Source organism: Sorex fumeus, unplaced genomic scaffold (genome assembly GCF_029834395.1).
Source record: "Sorex fumeus unplaced genomic scaffold, SorFum_2.1 ptg000054l, whole genome shotgun sequence".
NCBI classification, from domain to species: Eukaryota; Metazoa; Chordata; class Mammalia; order Eulipotyphla; family Soricidae; genus Sorex; species Sorex fumeus.
The window spans coordinates 22,836,860-22,856,716 of NW_026606111.1; the positions used below are offsets into that span (position 1 = coordinate 22,836,860).

Here is a 19,857-nt window from a genome sequence, read left to right on the forward strand (position 1 = left end):
TCCCCTTAAGAGGTAACTTTAACTATTTAAGAACATCTTTTCAAAAGGAAACTGATTAGATCAGTGGTTTTCAACTGTCTGTTTACAGGTCACTTCTTGTTCACAGGTATTTCCAGATTGAAATAGCTGGATCAGACTGTCCTAAAACTTCAAATCCTGGGGCCAGTATGACAGTACAGCGGGCCAGCTGCTTGCCTGCACAAACATGACTGAGTTAGATCCCAGGCACCCTCTGCAGTTCTCAGCGCCCTGCCAGGTGTGATCCTTAAGCGGAGTCAGATGTAAACTCTAAGGTGTGGCCCCAAAACCAAGAAGAAAAAGACACAAAAACCTTTAAAACGTTAATCCCCTGTCTTAGGCATCACTTGAAAATCAACATTTTAATCAAAAAAAGCAAGTTTAGGAAGTTAAAAATCATGAGGATGGAGCGATAGCACAGCACATAGGGCATTTGCCTTGGATGCGGCAGACCCGAGTTCAATTCCCAGCATCTCATATGGTCCCCCGAGCACCGCCAGGAGTAATTCCTGAGTACATGAGCCAGGAGTAACCCCTGTGCAATGCCAGGTGTGACCCAAAAGGCAAAAAAATAAAATAAAATAAAATAAAATAAAATAAAAATTACACATTTAGGAGCCAAGAGGTAAAACAACAGTATACTTAGCATGTGCCTGGTATGGCCTACATGGATACAATTCCTGGCACCACGTGGTCCCTGTCTTTGCTGGGTACAGCCCTGGAGGCCCTCCACCCCAGCACCGCAGGGTGGTCGAGTATCTCTGGCACTGCAGGGCCTGAGGAACATCACCTCCTTGGACCCTTGGTCTGAACCAGCAGCCTGGAAGGTGGAGAATTACTAGTGGGTCCAGCACTCCTGAGCACCAATTGGTAGCCACCTCCAAAATAAATCACATTTAAATTATAGTCTATGTATAGACTCTTCAAATGCGTGATCCAGATCCCTCTCTCTTCAAATGTGTGATCCAGAGCCCGTGTAAAGAAAAATAATAATTAAAAGAAAGAAGATAAAAAATATTATATTTTAATTTCAGTTAAAATACAAATGAATATAATGCATTAAAAAAACTTTGAGATCACAATATATATGGAAAACTGACCACTGAAAGATGCAAACGATTCATACAATATAGTAGAAGCTTTAATATATAAATTAGACGTCATTTCCTCAGTTAGCCAGATCAGTTGAAATCTACATTATATATTAAAATATTAAAAAGCTAAAAAACCATCATTGCAATATAGTCAATGGGAAAATACATATTTGTGGTTTTATATACAATCTAAATTAATCCCTTATGTATAATAGTTTCCCAAAATATAAACAGCACTTTACATGCAATAGAACTAGGAGGCTAATTGTCCTAATATAATTTAATATTCAGAAAAATAAAGAGAAAAAAACCTCTGAATAAGACCGTTTACATAGCAGAGGTGGAATACAAAATAAGATTCTGAATTCACACAATCTTGGATAAGATTAAGGAAATATAAAAAACGATAATTTTTCCTACTTTCGGGTAAAATGAAGACTACTGTGATTTTATGTTTTCCAGTTGTAACACAGACTGAGAAACATAAAAGGGAAATGGGAGATAGGGGAAACCTGATCCTTTATGAATTTTAAACATCAGCCCTGCCTATGGGCTGCATTTAGGCTGCTTTTCTGTTGACAGTTTCCTAAATTACTTCTGCCACTCCGAATTGTGCATCAGTAGTCAGATGAGTCTTCCAGATTTCATTACGCCATTGTGTAACCATAGCTGCCACAATGTAGAGCCACAAGAAGTCTGTCCTTGAGTATTTCTTTAGATGGGTATTCAGGTAACTTGAGCATGTTGATGCTTTAAAAGAAAAATATACCACCCATTAAAAAGGGAAAATCTATGAAATTTCTGATTGTTTTGTCTAGCAGCAAAACCACTACTCAAAATTAACATAAACCAACCCTTTCACATTTGCATTCAAATTGGAAAACCCTGGAGTAGTATTTAAAAAGAAAAAAAAAACCTGCTGCACTGCAGTTTCCTTTAGCATGCAAATGCAGCAGAGAAGATAAGTTTCACTCTAAAATAAACAAGCAATAGGGTTATTTAGTCTGAAGTGATAGTGTTAACGAAGTGACATTTATGACATCATCAAAGAAGCAGGGATGGCAAGGAACTACACAGCTACTTACCAGTGATTCTGAAATGCTAAATACAGGTCACACAGCAGAGGTTTTTCTCGCAATGCAGCAATATAAGTTATACTTTTGATGGATCATTCAAAACTTACCAAAACAATTCAAAGTGCATGTAAATAAGCCAATTTAACATACCATGTGCTTGAAGTTGGCAGAAGATTTGGAGTATATGGCACGGCAGCAATTGTAAAATTTTGCAATCCACTTCCACCCATGATATTAGCAAAGCCACCATGCGGGACTCTGGAACTAAGAGTTTATATCTGAGTAAGTTGTGATCAGGAAAGAAAACTTGGGGTGATAATTACATTTCAAAATCTGGGGCTGGAGCGATATCACAGCAGGTAAGGCATTTGCCTTGCACACGGCCGACCCAGGTTTGATTCCCAGCATCCCATATGGTCACCTGAGCACGGCCAGGAGTGATTCCTGAGTGCATGAGCCAGGTGTGACCAAAAAAAAAAAAATCTAAGTTAGGGTGTCAAAGATATAGTTCAACAAGACAAGCACAGGTTTTCACATGCAGGAGGCCTGGTTCCATTCCCAGCTCTACCAGGAGTGACTTAAAAGCACACAATCAAGAACAACCCCCTGAGCGCTGTCTGGGATAAACCCAAACAAACAAACAAACAGGCATAAAACTAAGTTAGGGTAAGAATATATTCATCTACAGAACACTGACAAAATAACATTTTTGAGCCTGCAAAAGCTACTTTCTGACCTGTGAGGAAGCTTCCATGAAGACACCCCTCTACATTTTACGAAGCCTTATTAGGATTTTGATTGCAAACAGCACATCAATTGCATTCAGAGAATTGTATGCACAATGCACATTTCTCATGTTTCTCCTATTACAATGGGTTTTTCTGTAAGGCCCAAATATACCATATCTGAATTTGTATCCCCAAGGACACCAAAATAACTGACATCAAGAAATTCATTAAATATTTGCTGGATAAATAAGTATCTGATTAATTATTTCAAGCACTAGAAGCTTTTTTTTTTTTGGTTTTGATTTTGGGCCACATCCAGTAGTGCTCAATGCTTACTCCTAGCTCTGTTCTCACTCCAGGCAGTACTTGAAGGAATATATGGGGTGCGGGAGATCAAACCACGGTTGGCTGAGTGCAAGGGAAACACCCTACCTGCTGTACCATCATTCCACCACAAAGCACCAAAGGCATCATCTAAATAATTCCCCAGTTTGTGAAAAGTATTTTGGGCCAAAGAGTTCTTGCTCTGTTTTCCACAGTGGGAAAATTGAAAAATTCTTTACATTTTTTTCTTTCTAGAGATTCAAAATATAAGATGCATTTTTAAAAAATATCACCTAATACAAGGAGACCACAGAAAGCTAATACTTAATGCACAACATACATGCAAAGGATATACAGTTACAATTTCCAAAATTCAACTGTTAATATTTGAGAGCAAACTATTTCATAATAACCTAAGTATGTGTAAAGATTAAACAAATTGATATTGGAAAAATAATCTTGGAAAAAGTAGATACTGTAGTACTTTTTGCATAAATCAGAATGATAAAAAATTTAATGTAAATTTTTTATATTAAAAGTCTGGTATTTAAAACATTTTCTGACATATGATTCATTGTGCCAAATATAATTCAGTTTTTTCACAGTCACAGTCACAGTCCTCCCGTTGTTCATGGATTTGCTCGAGCGGGCCCAGTAACGTCTCCATTAGAGACTGTGTTGTTACTGTGTCTGGCATATCGAATACGTCACGGGTAGCTTGCCAGGCTCTGCCGTGCGGGCGAGATACTCTCGGTAGCTTGCTGGGTTCTCCGAGAGGGGTGGAGGAATCGAACTCGGGTCGGCCATGTTGGCCACTTGTAAGGCAAACGCCCTACCGCTGCGATTAAAAAAAAAAAACCTGTTGAACAGTGAACAATCAGGCATAAACAAAGATATAGATACCAATGGAACAGCACTGTAGCAGAGCCAGGAGAAACCCTTGAGTTTCGCTGCATGTGACCCAAAAAGCAGAAAAAAAAAAGGATATATTTAGGGCCCCCAGAAAGACAGCTCAGTGACGTAGAATGTTTGCCTAGCAAGTGGAAAGTCATGAACTCAATCCCTAGTGCTGCTAATGAATCAAAACAAGCACCACAATGAAAGAAGTGAAGGGGCTCGCTCCCCACCCCCCCACCCAGCAGTGATTGGAGGCCCACAAGCAGCTGCTACAGTGAGACTTGGACCTGCAAATGGGGGTCTGACTATTCTGTGCTAGGACCCTGCCATATGGTGCTGTTAGAGCCCAGCACTGCTCGCAGACACCTGGCCACACCCAGTGATGCTTGAGAGTCACTTGGATTATACCCTGTGGCAGCTATGGGATGCAGTACAAGAAATCAAACTTGAGGCCTGGCACATGCAAGCATGTGGTCTAACAGAATCAGATCTTTCTCTGGCTCACGATAATCAGGAAAAATAACAAGTAGTAAATAACAATCATATTGTTCATAATGGTTATTGCTGGTAAGAGATATTTTTATTTCTTCAATTCTCCTAAAAGAATACCTTTCCTTAAAAAAAAATTTCCCTGGTACTAGAAGGGCACAGATAAAATTCTAAGTTAACAAGAATAAAATCTAGACTTATAAAATTATCTTTCCAAAGGCCAGAGAGATAATACAGTGGGCAGGGCTCTTGCCTTGCATGTGGCTGACAGAGGTTCTATCCCTGGCGTCCCATACAGTTCCCCAAGTACCTCCAGGAATAGTCTCAGTGTCTCAGTCTCTCTCTCAGTCTCTCTCTCTCTCTCTCTCTCTCTCTCTCTCTCTCTCTCTCTCTCTCTCTCTCTCTCTTTATATTAAGATGTAGTAGTTAAAAAAAAAAAGGTTTAAAGAATCGACCTTAGGGAACCAGGGGCCGGGGAAAGGGCTCCTATTGCTACAGTACATGCTCTGCATGCAGGAGTCCCAGATTCCACCTCCAGCATCACATGTTCTCTGCCTCTCCCCCAGGCACTGCTGGAAGTGGCTCCAGAAAGCACTGCCCCACACCCCCACCCCCCCAAAAAATACAACTTTCTAAAATTAATTCTATGTAGCGTGCTTCAAAAGTAAATATTTCAAAGAAGTATGCACAATTATTTTCCATACCACAAATTGAAACCTTTTCAAATTAGATAAGAACTGGAGAAAATTGTGTTTTCTCTGTGTTGTGGACAAGCACAGACACGGAAACACTGTCTGGCAACATGCCAGTATGAAAAATGTGCCTACTGTCATTAACAGTAGAATGAAAGATTACCAAATGATAAAATACACATGCTAATAGCCCTGCATACACGGAGCACTATTATGTTTATCTTTAATAAATAAATTCTTGTTTACCCTGTGAAAAGTATAAAGGAAGTGAGAAACTTACCAGAGCAATAATTCATTTTGATTGTTTGTGTCTATACCATTAGAAATGGAATATATTAAATTCTTTCCACATTCCATCAGTAAAACACTTCTTACCTTCCAGTAACAAACTGCAGGAGAAGCACTCTCTCCTCTGGAGTAATATCTTCCACAACTTCCCAGAACCACTAGCAACAAGAACAATTAAAAAAACTTAGCTCATAATTCTAAGCAATTGTAGATTTCTTAATGTGAAAGAAATATGCAATATTCATAAAGCATATTTTATTCTATGAAACTCATTTATCAAAATGATTCCATACAAAGCTTTCATATGCAATATTCCCAGGAGAAGAATTGAGAGAAAAACTTTACTTTGTTAATTAATGTAGGTTTTCATCCATCGCGCTGAAAAGCTTACAAAATTAAATGGCAAAAACTTAACTTCATTCTAAGCTCTCGAGAGATTTTACCTGAATAACTGGATCTTCTCTTTCATAGCCACTTGTGTATTCTGTATTTTTTATCCAATCACTCACATCAATTTCTGGCATGCCAGAAAGCAGCAGCTCCTTTGGGGAAGAAGAAAAATATTTCATTAATCTTCCTGGGGGGGGAAAAGCTGTTACATTTAAATAGTAAATCTGCTTTAATTGGAAACCAATCCCAAGTAAAACTGATTTGTTTCTGTGACAGTTTTTCCATGTCATCAATAACAGGGTCTACGCAGGAATTTTTGATAGTGATGATAACCTCAAATATTTTGAGAGGTAGCGATGTCTCCATGTGGATATATAATTAAAACATAACAGTTTATATTTATATACCAATACATATGCAACAAGTTTATATGTGCAACATTAGAAGCATAACTTTGATTTATGCTTTTGTTTCATGAATTTGTTAAATTAAGAGATCATGTACTCAACATAAAAATTACAACAAAGACTCAAAGAAATCCTGAGATACACAAAGGAAAAATAGTCAACAATCCCTTATACATCAGGGGAAAAAGGGAGGCGAAAGAAGTAGCATAATTTTTAAAAAGTAGCTAAAGTTAGAGAAAAGGACAAATACCAGGTGAACTCTCTTATACGGTATATAAAGAAACAAAGCAAAAGGTATGGATCGGCAGTAACCTTTGGGCAAAACTGAGTTTACCACGCACAGGTGGAGGCTGGGGGGGCGGGGGGGGGGGAAGAGGCGAGCAAGAGGTGCTGAAGGATCTTTGGCATTTTGGTGGATGGGCTGCCACTGCACACAGAAACGTAAATATTAACACTATACTAAATAGGTTACCTAAAATACAATTTAAAAAGAGTGTGTGTGTGTGTATCTGCATGTGTGTGCATCTGTGTGTGTGTGTGTGTGTGTGTGTCTGGGGGGGGGGTCTAGTCTAAAAAAACATTAAGGGGCCAGAGAAATAGTACAGTGGTTAGGGCGCTTGCCTTGCACGTGGCCAACCTGGGTTCGATCTCCAGCATCCCATACGGTCCCCCAAGCACTGCCAGGAGTAATTCCTGAGTGCAGAGCCAGGAGTAACCTCTGAGCATCGCTGGGTATGACCCCAAAAGCAAAAGCAAATAAACAAACAAACAAACAAACATTAAGGCAGGTGGCAAAGCGAAAATGGCAAAAAAAAAGTGAAATTATCTGAAAAGCACTGCTGCATATTAACATAAAGGACACAAAAAAACCCTAAATGGAACTGAATCCTAAGAGGCTTTCTTGAGAAAATTCCCTGGAGAACTTCAGCCATCTCAGGAAGATTCAGAGCTGCGGAGCTAGCTAAGGAGGGCTTCCCCGGAGTGGGGAAAGGGTGAAGGGGAGGCTAAAACAGTACAGGGACAGGCCGGCAGGTGCTGCACTTAAACCTCCACCCTAAGGCGGGGGCTGGTGGGTACAGAGATCTCACAGAGGTTCATCTTTGTGCCTGGCCCCTCCAAACAGGAAAGTCTGAGACTACTGGGGCCAACACAAGGTGTGCCTTTGGCCCAGGACACAGCTGGAGGTGAGTTCCTCGAAACACGTCTGCGGCAAGAGCCAATTTGGGAACTAAGGAAAGCCTCCTGGGGAAAGGACACCAGACCCAGATCTCCCACCAAAGGTGGGGAACACCAAACAGGTTTTACAGATGTGCAGCTTTTGTTCCTGCGCCTACCAAGGGCAAAGAGACTCAAGGCTGCTATGAGTCAGCAGGAACAGGGGCTGTGTGATTCCGGGTCTCACAGCTGGGAGCTGCCATCCTGGAGGTGAGCGCCTGGCTGCTAGCAACAGTCCCAGAGGGGGTACTGCAAATCCCAGGGAGGGACTGCAAGTCCCTCAGTAGCTGCCAATACCAGCTTGCTGAACAAATAGCCAACACTTAATGGGGACACATGATCACAATCTTTAATTGCTTGGCCAGGCCATTTAGACTGTGACTCCAAATTATTGCCAGACATCTTTAACTGCAAACCCAGGCCAGCACCCAGTCTGGCCAGACCTCAGTGCTATAGCAGCTAGGGTACATGAGACCTCACATCCAGTTTTGACCCAGGCACATGTAATTCAGAATCACAAGTATAAGCTCGGCCTTGCAAACATGAGTCCCCCATCACGTTTCCTGTCAAACACTACTCAGATCCCCTTTCCTAGCCCTCACACAACACCAACTGTAATGGGGAAAAAATGGGGGATTCAGCTGCTTCAATGAGTGGAACAAAAGGTCAGAAGGGTCTTAAACACACAAAAACGTTCTAAACTGTGTAAGAAAGAGAACAATACTTTAGTTTAATGGTGAAATATATCATCAATAAACTCAAAGATTAATGGAAGAAAAAAAATCATCCATACTGAAATGAAGGAGCTCAAGTATATATTAGCTGAGCTAGGAAATAAAATAGGAGGATAAAACAACAGAATGGAAGGAGCCAAAACCAGAATCCATGAACTTTAATTAAAAGAAATGGAAGAGTTTTAAATGATGAGAATTTAAGGACAATACGGGATAACATCAGAAGAAACGGCCTCCACATTACAGAAATTTCAAGATGAGAAAAGAATGGAGTAGAATAGCTGGGGGAAAAAAATATATATATATATTATAATATATATAACAGCTAAGAACTTGCCTAATCTGAGAAGGAAGATGTTCACTAACCCAAAAAACCCAAAGACTTCCAAACAAATCCACACAGAAGAACAGCAAGATGCACTGTAATCAAAATGGGAAGAATCAAAGAGAAACCAGGCAGTTTCAGGGTCTACTCCTGGCTCTCTGCTCAGGGGTCACTCCTGGCAAGGTCTGGGGTAACCATATGGGATGCTGGGGGTGAAACCTGAGTTGTCAGAGTGCAAGGCTAATGCCCTACCCACTATACTATCTCTCTGGAGCCAGGGTTTCTGTTTCTTGAGGTTGGATAGTAGTTTCATATTCAAATGCATCTACAGGGTGAGAGAGATAGTACACAGCAAGTAAGACACTTGCTTTACAGGCGGTCGACCTGGATTCAATTCCCAGTTCCACATATGGTCTCCTATGAAGTGCACAGAGCTAGGAATAATCCCTGAGCACTGCCATATGTGCAACCCCCCCCCCAAAATAAAACAAATAAATAAAATGCATGTACACTGTGATTAATATAAAGTTTTATAAAACCTATTAATGTCAGTAAATTATGAGGCAATATAGAGCATTATGAGGCAGTGTAGCACATTATATGTCAACATTTATCAAGTACATTGTTGCTATTTGTTTTTTACATAAAGGTCAAGAAAATGGCCTAATTCTCATGTGTATCACAAGACTAATTTAATCCAAGCACAGTATTTGAAAATCATATTTCGGTCAGCTAAACAACAGTTAACAAATAAATACTCCCATTTTTAAACAGTAAAATGTCTATGCTAAAAAAAAAACATTAATGTGAATGCTAAAAATATAACAAAGGTATCTCATGGACCAGAGTGACAATACAGGGGATAGGGTGTTTGCTCTGCATGCAGCTGACTTGGCTATATCCCTGGTGCTGCATATGGTGTCCTGAGCCCCATCTGGGGTTATCCCTGAGTGCAAAGCCAGGAGTAAGCCCTGAGCACAGCAAGGTGTGGCCCCAAAACAAATGAACCTCAAATTGACATTTAAGGAAACTATATCACAACTGACTTCAAAATTAATAAGTAAATTTTGTCCACTACTATATATAGGCTGAAGCAATAGCACAGCAGTAGGGTGTTTGCCTTGCACGCAGCCTGCCCAGCCGAGCAGGGTTCGATTCCTCCACCCCTCTTGGAGAGTCCGGCAAGCTACCGAAACATATTCAATATGCCAAACACCACTCGAGCAAATCGATGAACAATGGGAGGACAGTGTTTGGGCAGTGTTTGGACTATATACTGATATATAGATACAGATATATATGTGTGTGTGTATATATACATATATAGGTGTGTGTGCGCGTATATATGTATATATAAAATCAAAGGCATCTATCAGAAAAAGCATTAGAGGTAAAACTAATCTTATGAAGAGAATGAAACCCAAGGATACTTGTACATTTATCTGGAATTTACTTTTCTAAATTATAATTTAAATAAGAAAACAGCTGTGCTCTATTTAAAATGCTGTGTTCTATTAAGGATTTAGACAACTCATGAAGAGTTTGAAATAACAAAAATAAAAGAAAAAAAGGAAATGGGAGGATATGCATGCATAAATCATATGCAATTAAAAATCCCACTGAATCATAATAAAGGGAATTGAAGAGTAAAACAAAACAGTCATAGATTAAAGCCCAGCAAAGAGTAGACTCCATATCAATGTGAAATAGAGAACTACAAAATTATGGATATAGTAAAATATGAAGCTGGAAAATATAGCACAAAACAAGAAAAATTTTCCGTCAATTCTTTTTGGAAGTATACAAGAATTTGTACCATCATTTTTTACTTCATATAACCAAATTAAAACTTCAGAAATTATATAACCACTGCTTTTGTGAATAAAGGCATTCAACATCCCTATGTAGAACACAATGGAAATACTTCATTTTCATTTATCATCACCTCATCCCATTTCTTTTTTTTTTTTTTTTTGCTTTTTGGGTCACACCCAGCGATACACAGGGGTTACTCCTGGCAGTGCTGGGGGACCATATGTGATGCTGGGAATCGAACCCAAGTCGGCCACATGCAAGGCAAATGCCCTACCCGCTGTGCTATCACTCCAGCCCCACCTCATCCCATTTAACATGAAGGAATTGCTAATCTAGTTATGAAATTCAAGAGAACACATTCACAAATCTTATAACAAACCTCTAAACACAAATACGAAACTACAAAGTCTTATACGTTATTCCATTCCATTCGAGTATTCTAGAGTTACTTCTAAATTACATCAACTGGGTTTTGTGTGACTGTATACCAACAAAAGAACTGATATTCTTACCAATTCATATTCATCAAAAAGTTGTATGAGAGAAGGTGGAATGAACATATGAAAGCCCTGTAAAAAAGCATTGATCTGTGGCTGAATGGCTCTTGTCATTCGAAGTTCAGTAACAAGCTGAACATACTCCGCCTGTAAAAAAATTAAAAAAATAAATAAGATGATGGTTTAAAATTTGTACTCTTAATTCTGACGCCATTATTTCATCTAAAAGGTGAAATTGTAAAACCTGTTACCAACATTCATATTCCTTCAATCATGGTAAGCTACCAACAACTAGGTCAGTTAGGTCAAAATCCTAGGATGCACACATAAATCCTGCTTATATCACTGGGTATCACTCTGTATGATATGACTTTATCATCTACTTTCAAAACCATCCTCAAACTGTTCTTGTTGCACCAACACTGCTTCTAGTACCCTGAGCCAAGCTATCATCATATCTCACCTGGTGAGCACTGCTTCTACTTCACAGCACTGAATCATTTAGATACACTGACAAATGGCTGATAGACAAGATACTGATATGTATAAAATAGACATAGATTTTTAATTGCATCTGAAGTAAAAATGCGGTAAAAGCAACATGCTGCATTTAGTTCTTACCTCCCAGAAATGAATGAATATTCTAGAAACAGAGGAATCATTTTAGGTCCCTCCTTTTATAAATACATATACACATATATTTTAATAGTAATCTGATGCTCAGTTGCTCCTCAAAAAGACCCTGAGCCAATCAAGTTAAATATGCTTACTGGCTCTGTATTCTCCCAAACACCTCCAGATATCTGGAAGTATTTCTTACAGAGGATTCCTCACAGCTCTCTCCTAACCTCACACTGTCCCTTGTGCAATCTGGCACAGAGAAAGCTGCCAGTTATTTTTGCTACTCAATTGACTCTCACCACCAAACCCCACTCCCAACCATCCAGATATTTTTCTCCCACAGAAGGAATAATTGGCTGTTATGTCACACCAAGTAGGTAGCAGAGAGGACACAGAAGTATGTGTCCCTAACAGTCAAACAGAGTAGACCTGAAAATTTCATAATCCTATTCAAAAAAGTATATTCTGAGTGATAATAAATAGCTGGGCTAGAGTGATAGCACAGCGGTAGGGCGTTTGCCTTGCACGCAGCCAACATGGCCGACCCGAGTTCGATTCCTCCACCCCTCTGGAAAGCCCAGCAAAGCTACCAAGAGTATCTCGCCCGCATGGCAGAGCCTGGCAAGCTACCCGTGATGTATTCAATATGCCAAACACAGTAACAACAAAGTCTCACGATGGAGACGTTACTGCACCTGCTTGAGAAAAATCGATGAACGGGAGGACAGTAAGAGTAATAAATAGCTAGTTATTCAGCATTTGCACATGATTTTTAGGTCTGCTCTAAGACTGCTTACTGTACATATCACAGTTCTGCTCCATTCATTCACTATGGTTAAGGTGTAATATGACTGTCTACCCTTAATAACCTCTCCCCAAGATTCTTTATAACCTTAAGGTAATATTCAGTAATCATTGTTCAAGATATCTTGACAAATTATGAAGTATGAATGTAAAAGATTTGTGAATTGTTCAAATATAATTATTTTAATTTGTATACTTTAATATACTTGTTAAATTCAAAATGTACTATTTTAATTTCCTATTGCATTCAGTATTTATAAGCATAGTATACATTCTCTTTATCAAATTCCGCTACTTTATCATACACTCTTCTTTTGGGGAGTGCACATCTGGCTGCGTTTGGAGTCTATTTCCTGTGCGCAGTGATCTCTCCTGGTGGTGCTCAGGAAACTTTATGTGGTGCCAAGGATAGAGCCTGGATCAGCAGCATGCAAGGCAAGAGCTTTACCCATTGTACTATCACTCCAGTCCAAGTTCTTCTTCTTTTTTTTTTGTCTCAATGTCCAGAAGTACACTAAACTTTCTCCACACTTTCCCTTCTATTCCTGCTAATACTGCTTTCCATTTTTATTCCACCAAATCTAGGACAATTACTAGATATGACTTTGAGAATATTAACTCCTTTGACTACAAGTCCCCAATGCTAATTCAAATGTGGATGTGTCTTTGTCTAAATTATTTATTCAGAAAAATAAAATCCTAGCCAACCCACATCCTCCTGAGACGTTTAGTAAAGAGCTTTCCAGAAAGTGGAAATTAACTGTTTTTAAATCTAAATTCAACTATTACTAAAATATTCCCTTATTTTCTTAAAGAGTAAATCCTAAAACATGTAAGTTACGTTTTGGGGCCACACCAGGTGGTGCTCAGGGCTTACTCTTGACTCTATAGTCAGGAATCACTTCCTGGCAGTGGTCAGAGACCATATGCTGGAGATGGAATCCAGGTCAGCAGCATACAAGACAAGCACCCAACCCATGGTACTATCTCTCTGGCCCAAAATTTTCTTGATATAATTACTATGAATATTCACTATAATTACGTACAAATGTTTCAACTCTTCTTACTGTTCAGTTATACACTTCTACAGTCACATCACCTCTAAAGGAATCTGCGTAACTCACCCACACTTAATGCCCTTAACGTAACTAAATCAAGTATCTTACATACTTTAAGAAACAGGAGATGTGTAGGTGTCAATCATACACTGAGCTAAAGAATTCAACAATAAATATAAATCAAATACAGGCTAGAGACGTAGTTTATTGATAGTGTGCATATACTGCATGAGAAAAGCCCTGGATTTGAACTCCATCACAAAAAAGAAAAGTGAATATAAGTGAAATCTATTATTTTACTTTTTTCAAAGACATTAAGAGACAGTAGACAATGTGGAAAGTGGGGAATTTTTATCCCCAGTAGATACTGAAGGAGTCATATCTACTTATGCTGTCAATTCTTTAAGGGCAGAAAAAAAGTCTAAGTTGCTACAGAATTAAATTTGAGAGTTAACCATATTAAAGAGTCTGGTTAGCAATTTGAGAGTTACCCATATTAAAGAGTTGTGTTAGTACCAGTACTAGTTGAAATAGTTTTGCAAGTTCTCAACTGAACCTCAATTTGGTGAAAAGAACAGCCAAAAATAAAAGAAACTTACCAATTTTTTTTCTAGCTCAACCTCAGTCTTATAACTAATATAAGAGAGGTAAGCATAAAGTAACTTCAAAAGAGAGAAATAAAATCACCAAGATTAAGGATATTAAATTTTCAGACATTATCTCTGAGTTAAATTACATGTCTAGCTAGAGAAACACGTCTGTTTCAACAATTTCCTAATCTTCTCAATATAGAGAGAAAATAATAGTATCTCTTGAAAGTTTTCTTACAATTTTTTACTTCTAGGAGACCTGGGCATGTTGTGGAGTACTTGCGCTGCAAGGGTGAGGCCCCCAGTCTGATTCCTGGCTACACATTGCTGGGTGTGATTAATGGCATTGTGCGATTCCTAGTGCACTAAGGGTATGATTGCTGGAAGACATTACAACTAAGTGTGCATGAGCGCCATAGCCAAGCATGTGATCTCAACACTGCAGCTACGAAAATAAAGAAAACGAAAGGGATAATTTTTTAAATTTCTTTTTAACCTTTGAACCTAAATCACATATTAGAATGGTGGTGATACTGAAAACTGATACATGGTTTAAAGTTGTTTTTTGTCTTTAAAGTCTTCACTTTACACACCCAAGGACAATAGACACAAGGGCCGGGAACATTGCCTCATAGTTGGAAGCCTGTCTCCTGAGCTGGGGGAGAAGGCAGCTGGAATAGAGAAGGGATCACTAAGACAATGATGGCTGGAGGAATCGTTCAGTATGGGAGATGTGTGCTGAAAGTAGATGAAGGACCAAACATGATAGCCTGTTAGTATCTGTATTTCAAACCATAATGCCCCAAAGTAAGATAGAGTATGGGGGAAATTGTCTGCCATGGAGGCAGCGGGAGGGTTGGAGGGGGGGGGCGGTATACGGAGAGTATCTCGCCCGCAGGGCAGAGCCTGGCAAGCTCCCCATGACGTATTCGATATGCCAAACACAGTAACAACAAAGTCTCCAATGGAGACATTACTGGGCCCGCTCGAGCAAATCGATGATCAACTGGGGACATTAATGGTGGAGAATGTTCACTGGTGGAAGGATGGGTGTTTGATCATTGGATGACTGAAACTCAAACATGAAACCCTGTAACTGTTTCTCACAGTGATTCAATTAAAAAAAAAAAGAATGTCTTCACTTTTCTTGAAAAATATCCAAATAAACCAGATTTATTTAGTTATACAATAAAAAACCTGCTGTAGTAAAAGAAAGATGGTCATATTTTTCTTATCTGAAGATATACATATTGATAAACTGGTAACATTTATTAAATTGTCCCAAAAAGTTTTCAGCAGTTAACTGTTTAAATAGCATTATTACTGATATAATTCAATTTGCTCTTTGGATACAAACCCTATTGAAAGCTCCTTTTCATTTTTTTGACTTATGTACTTAATCATTATTAGCCTAGCATGTAAATGGCTTCACTGAAAACCACTAAGATTCAAAATATACATATTCACATTTCATTTATAAATGAAAAGATAAATGAAAAAGAAGAGACATTTTTGGAACTATAGCACAGCGGGTAAGGCATTTGCCTTGCAAGCGACCAATATGGCCGACCCGAGTTCGATTCCTCCGCCCCTCTCGGAGAGCCCTGCAAGCTACCGAGAGTTTCTCGCCCGCATGGTAAAGCCTGGCAAGCTCCCCGTGACGTATTCGATATGCCAAACACAGTAACAAGTCTCATGATGGAGATGTTACTGGGCCCGCTCGAGCAAATTGATGAATAACGGGAGGACCGTGACCAAATTTTTTTCAGTAATTTACTCTCTGCCAGTATATTCTTACTTTTAAGGTCACAGATTAGTCGCAATGATTGATAGACTTTAAAAAATAATAAAATAAAGACAACCCTGGGCGCCGGAGTGATAGTACAGTGGGTAGGGTGTTTGCCTTGCATGCGGAGGATCCAGGTTCGATCCCCAGCATCCTATATGGTCCTCTGAGCACTGCCAGGAGTGATTCCTGAGTGCAAAGCCAGGAGTAATCCCTGAGCATCACCAGGTGTGACCCAAAAAGCCCCCCAAAAATAATGAAATTAAATGAAAATTTTTTAAAAACCTAACTCAGTTTCCTTAAAACAAATTCTGTCATTGAAAACAGTGACTCTTTAGGTCATAATTTCATGAATTTGCTTATTTCTATATTGAATATTAGAATATACTAACTGAAATGTCAGGAAAAGTATGTTCTCATTGTTGACAGGATGATAACAGTAAGTTAAAATATATACTACATATGCAATGAGTGGAGACTTTAGACCAGAACCATTTTGAAAAGTTTCTTCCAAGTAATAAACAGATTTCTTTTCTAACGATGCAAATAAGGAAACTGCTGTCAAGAATCTATACATCAACCTATAAGTTGTGTTTACATGTATACCAAATGTCTTTGTATAAAATAAATCAAGTGACATTAGCAGTGAAGTATAAGGAATTAACCTGATTAAAAAATGAAGTTGGGTGAAACATGTTAAAATTTATAATTAAATAGACACTCAAAATTTTACTATGTTTATATTCATTACAGTCACTACTTTGGTAAAAGAAAGACCTAGTAGTAACATGATCACACAGACATTATAGAATGTGTGTGTGTGTGTGTGTATGCAATTAATTTTGTTGTAACAAAGCAACTCATAGCCATTTAATGTTTACAATAGCATCTTTTCTTTTCAATGAAGCAGAAACTTTAAATCCACAGGCAAAAAATTACATCAGAAAACATCAACTCCAGATAAGATCCTACAGGTTCTGCTGATTCTCCCATCTAATTGCAAGGCTTAACAGACCTCAGTGAAAACTGAGGTTCCGTTAGTTCTATTTTTGAGCATATTGTATCATAGATCAATGCTAGGGCTTAAAATTTACACACTGCCTGGATTCGAATCCTAGCACTATCACTTTACTAACCAAGTGATTTTGAGGAAAGCTACTTAAAGAGTGTTCAGGCCTCTGCCTGTTGATATGTCAATCTGATTCGCAGGAGCACTTAATATAAAAATTAACACACATAAAACACTTTGAACAGTGCATAGTACATTATAACCACCACCTAATAAATGGCAGATACTTTTCATATTATACCTATTTTCATATTAAATGACAAATATATACTCAAAGGTAGTTGCCTATTACAACTAGAAAGGAAAACTGATGAAAATGAGGCTGGTGAGGAAAAAAATGGTAACCCTGACAACTATTCTGGGCCCAGTTCACAAAGGTGATGGCCAAATTTCTCACTTTCTCAGCTACCAGTTCTATAAATTCTACATCCTCAAAATCTGTCTCATTTGCTCCCATCCCTTCTACCATTTCCTTGACCACATTCCCATTATTTCAATCCCAGCACACATAAACATCATTATTGGTACTGTGTGACATTTAAAACCTAGGTAGAGCGCTCTCTAAACAAAACCTGTCACCTCTTTAGAACATTTTATGAGTTTAACTTATGGTCAAGAATTTAACATAGAAAAGAAAAAGTGAAAGCAAAACTTAATGTCTTACACGCACCCAGCCCAGTTCAATCCCAGAACAACATGGACCTCTGAGCACTGCTGGGTGTGTCTCTGAAGGGCAATCCTGGAGGCCAAGGCACTGCAGCGTTTAACAGGATTCATCTGTGAAGTCCTATTAGCCAAGAAGCACCACGGGTGGCCCTTAGCTAAGCCCTGTGGGAACTACCTGAGAGGTCCCCTAGAGAGATTTTTAAAAATTCTGCTTAAAGGGCCACAAAAATAAAACAAGGGTTAAAGCACTGGCCTTGCACCCTGCATACCCAGTTCAAATCTATGGCACCACAAGTGGTTCCTTGAGCACGGCCAGGGGTCACTCCTGAGCAGAGAGCTAGGAAGAGGCCACGAGCACCTTCAGGTGTGGCCCCCACAGAAAACCAAAATAATAGTAAAATCAATTAAATGTGAACATTTATTAACTCCTACTATTTTCAAAACTAAAGCCAAGGATGATTTCTTTTCCTGATCTTTGAATCACAGAGAAATACAAAACTAAATTTAATAGGGCATTATATATTTCAAATGAAGGTTGATATTTACTCTTCTACCCATATCACCTATATTTATTGTACTAATGTACTGCATTTTAAACAAAAATATTTGCCTCTATTTTGTTCCACTCTATAATTATCAAAGAATTCCAATAAAATTTAGGAATAAATGACTCCCCCATGTGGAGATTAGCTTTCATACTCTCTTACAAGCAAGGCTGATAAGTCACTTAAGCTTTAATATGTGTAATTTTTAAGGTGACCTTCAAATATGAAACTGAAAGCAACTTTATGTCGATGAAAGGTAGTAAAAGATTGATTCTAAAGTAACAGAAAACTAGAGGATAACTGCTTAAACTATGCTTTAGAATAAAACTAAAAAACTTATGCTTAAAAATATGTCTAAAAGAACCATGACCTGAAATTTCATTTTTAGCTACAAATTAGCAATATTAAAGCTACTGGTTGATTTAGGATATAAGTAGGTGATTTATGAAAAATTTTAAGTTGCTTATTGAATAAGCAGTGTTTTAAAATAAACAATTTGATATGCAATTATACTTGACTCATTAAAAAATTTTAAATCTCAATTTATTGTGAAAAATGTATAAATCAGAAAGATGAAAGCTGAGAATTATGTTAGTGATTAAACTCCTGCTTTTAACTCTAATATTAAAGTTAAAAACAGGAATATAATTCTCTGAGATGTTAAAGCAGAAATTTATTTACTTAGAAACAAAATTCCCAACTCTTTAATATTACAATAGCATTCCACCTTCAGACTAGATTCACACGTATTCTTCATTTGTTTTACAGGGGTCAAACCGAGATAAGCTTAGAGAGGCCAAGACTATGGCCCAGTGATGCTGAGTGAGGTGGAGCCGGCCAGATGATTCAGAGTCAGGCCAGGTGATACAGTGGGTGCTTGAGGGTCAACAAAGCCATGTACACCCAGCTGTGCTGGGGGATTGTGAAGGACTCCAGGGCTTGCACATGCATTTCCACTGAGCTGTCTCCTGGTTCCCTCGTGCATATTCTTATTCTCACTTGCTACTGCTCAATTCTTTTCTTCAATTTTTAAAAATGCAAAATGTATTCATGCAACTGTTAAGGAAGTTCTTTCCCTTTGTCACAGAAAATATGAGAAAAGTGACAAATTCAGTTACCAGATAGAGCAACCACAGATAGAAATGAAAAGTCATGCTTGAGATTATCTGTGACAAGCTTCATTTGCTTAGAGTAAAGATTCTATGATCTCATTACACTGAAAGTAGATCTCCACTGTAAAATAAAGTAATAAATATGTGGGCCAGAGAGATTTTCCAGTGGTAAGTCACTTGCCTTCCTTGCATGCAGGCAACCTGGGTTCAATCTTCACATATGGCCCTCTGAACCCCACTGGAGTGATCCCTGAGTGCAGAGCGAGAAGTCCACCCTGAGCACTCGAGGGTATGGCCCAAACCCATCCCCTACTCAAAAAACAACTTAAGGGGCTGGAGTGATAGCTCAGCAGGTAGGGCGTTTGCCTTGCACGCAGCTGACCCAGATTCGATTCCCAGCATCCCATATAGTCCCCTGAGCACCCCCAGCAGTGATTCTTGAATGCAGAGTCAGGAGTATCCCTGAGCACTGAAGGGTATGGCCCAAACCCGTACCCCACTCAAAAAACAACATAAGGGGCTGGAGCGATAGCTCAACAAGTAGGGTGTTTGCCTTGCACACGGCTGACCCAGATTCGATTCCCAGCATCCCATATGGTCCCCTGAGGACCCCCAGG

The 19,857-nt window shown here is 38.8% G+C and overlaps 1 protein-coding gene across 2 annotated transcripts in view; it reads right to left on the minus strand.

The window, feature by feature from the left end:
- Positions 1-1,059: 1,059 nt before the first annotated feature.
- Positions 1,060-19,857, minus strand: part of HACE1 (HECT domain and ankyrin repeat containing E3 ubiquitin protein ligase 1) — a 98,405-nt gene continuing 79,607 nt past the window's right edge. For both annotated transcript variants that reach the window (XM_056125008.1, XM_056125009.1), the window contains 5 exons: positions 11,005-11,136; positions 6,050-6,148; positions 5,694-5,764; positions 2,339-2,452; positions 1,060-1,862 (listed from right to left, as the gene is read on the minus strand). In XM_056125008.1, coding sequence (XP_055980983.1) covers positions 1,760-1,862; positions 2,339-2,452; positions 5,694-5,764; positions 6,050-6,148; positions 11,005-11,136 — 519 coding nt within the window. In that variant the 3' untranslated portion in view covers positions 1,060-1,759. The remainder of the gene's footprint in view (positions 1,863-2,338; positions 2,453-5,693; positions 5,765-6,049; positions 6,149-11,004; positions 11,137-19,857) is intronic.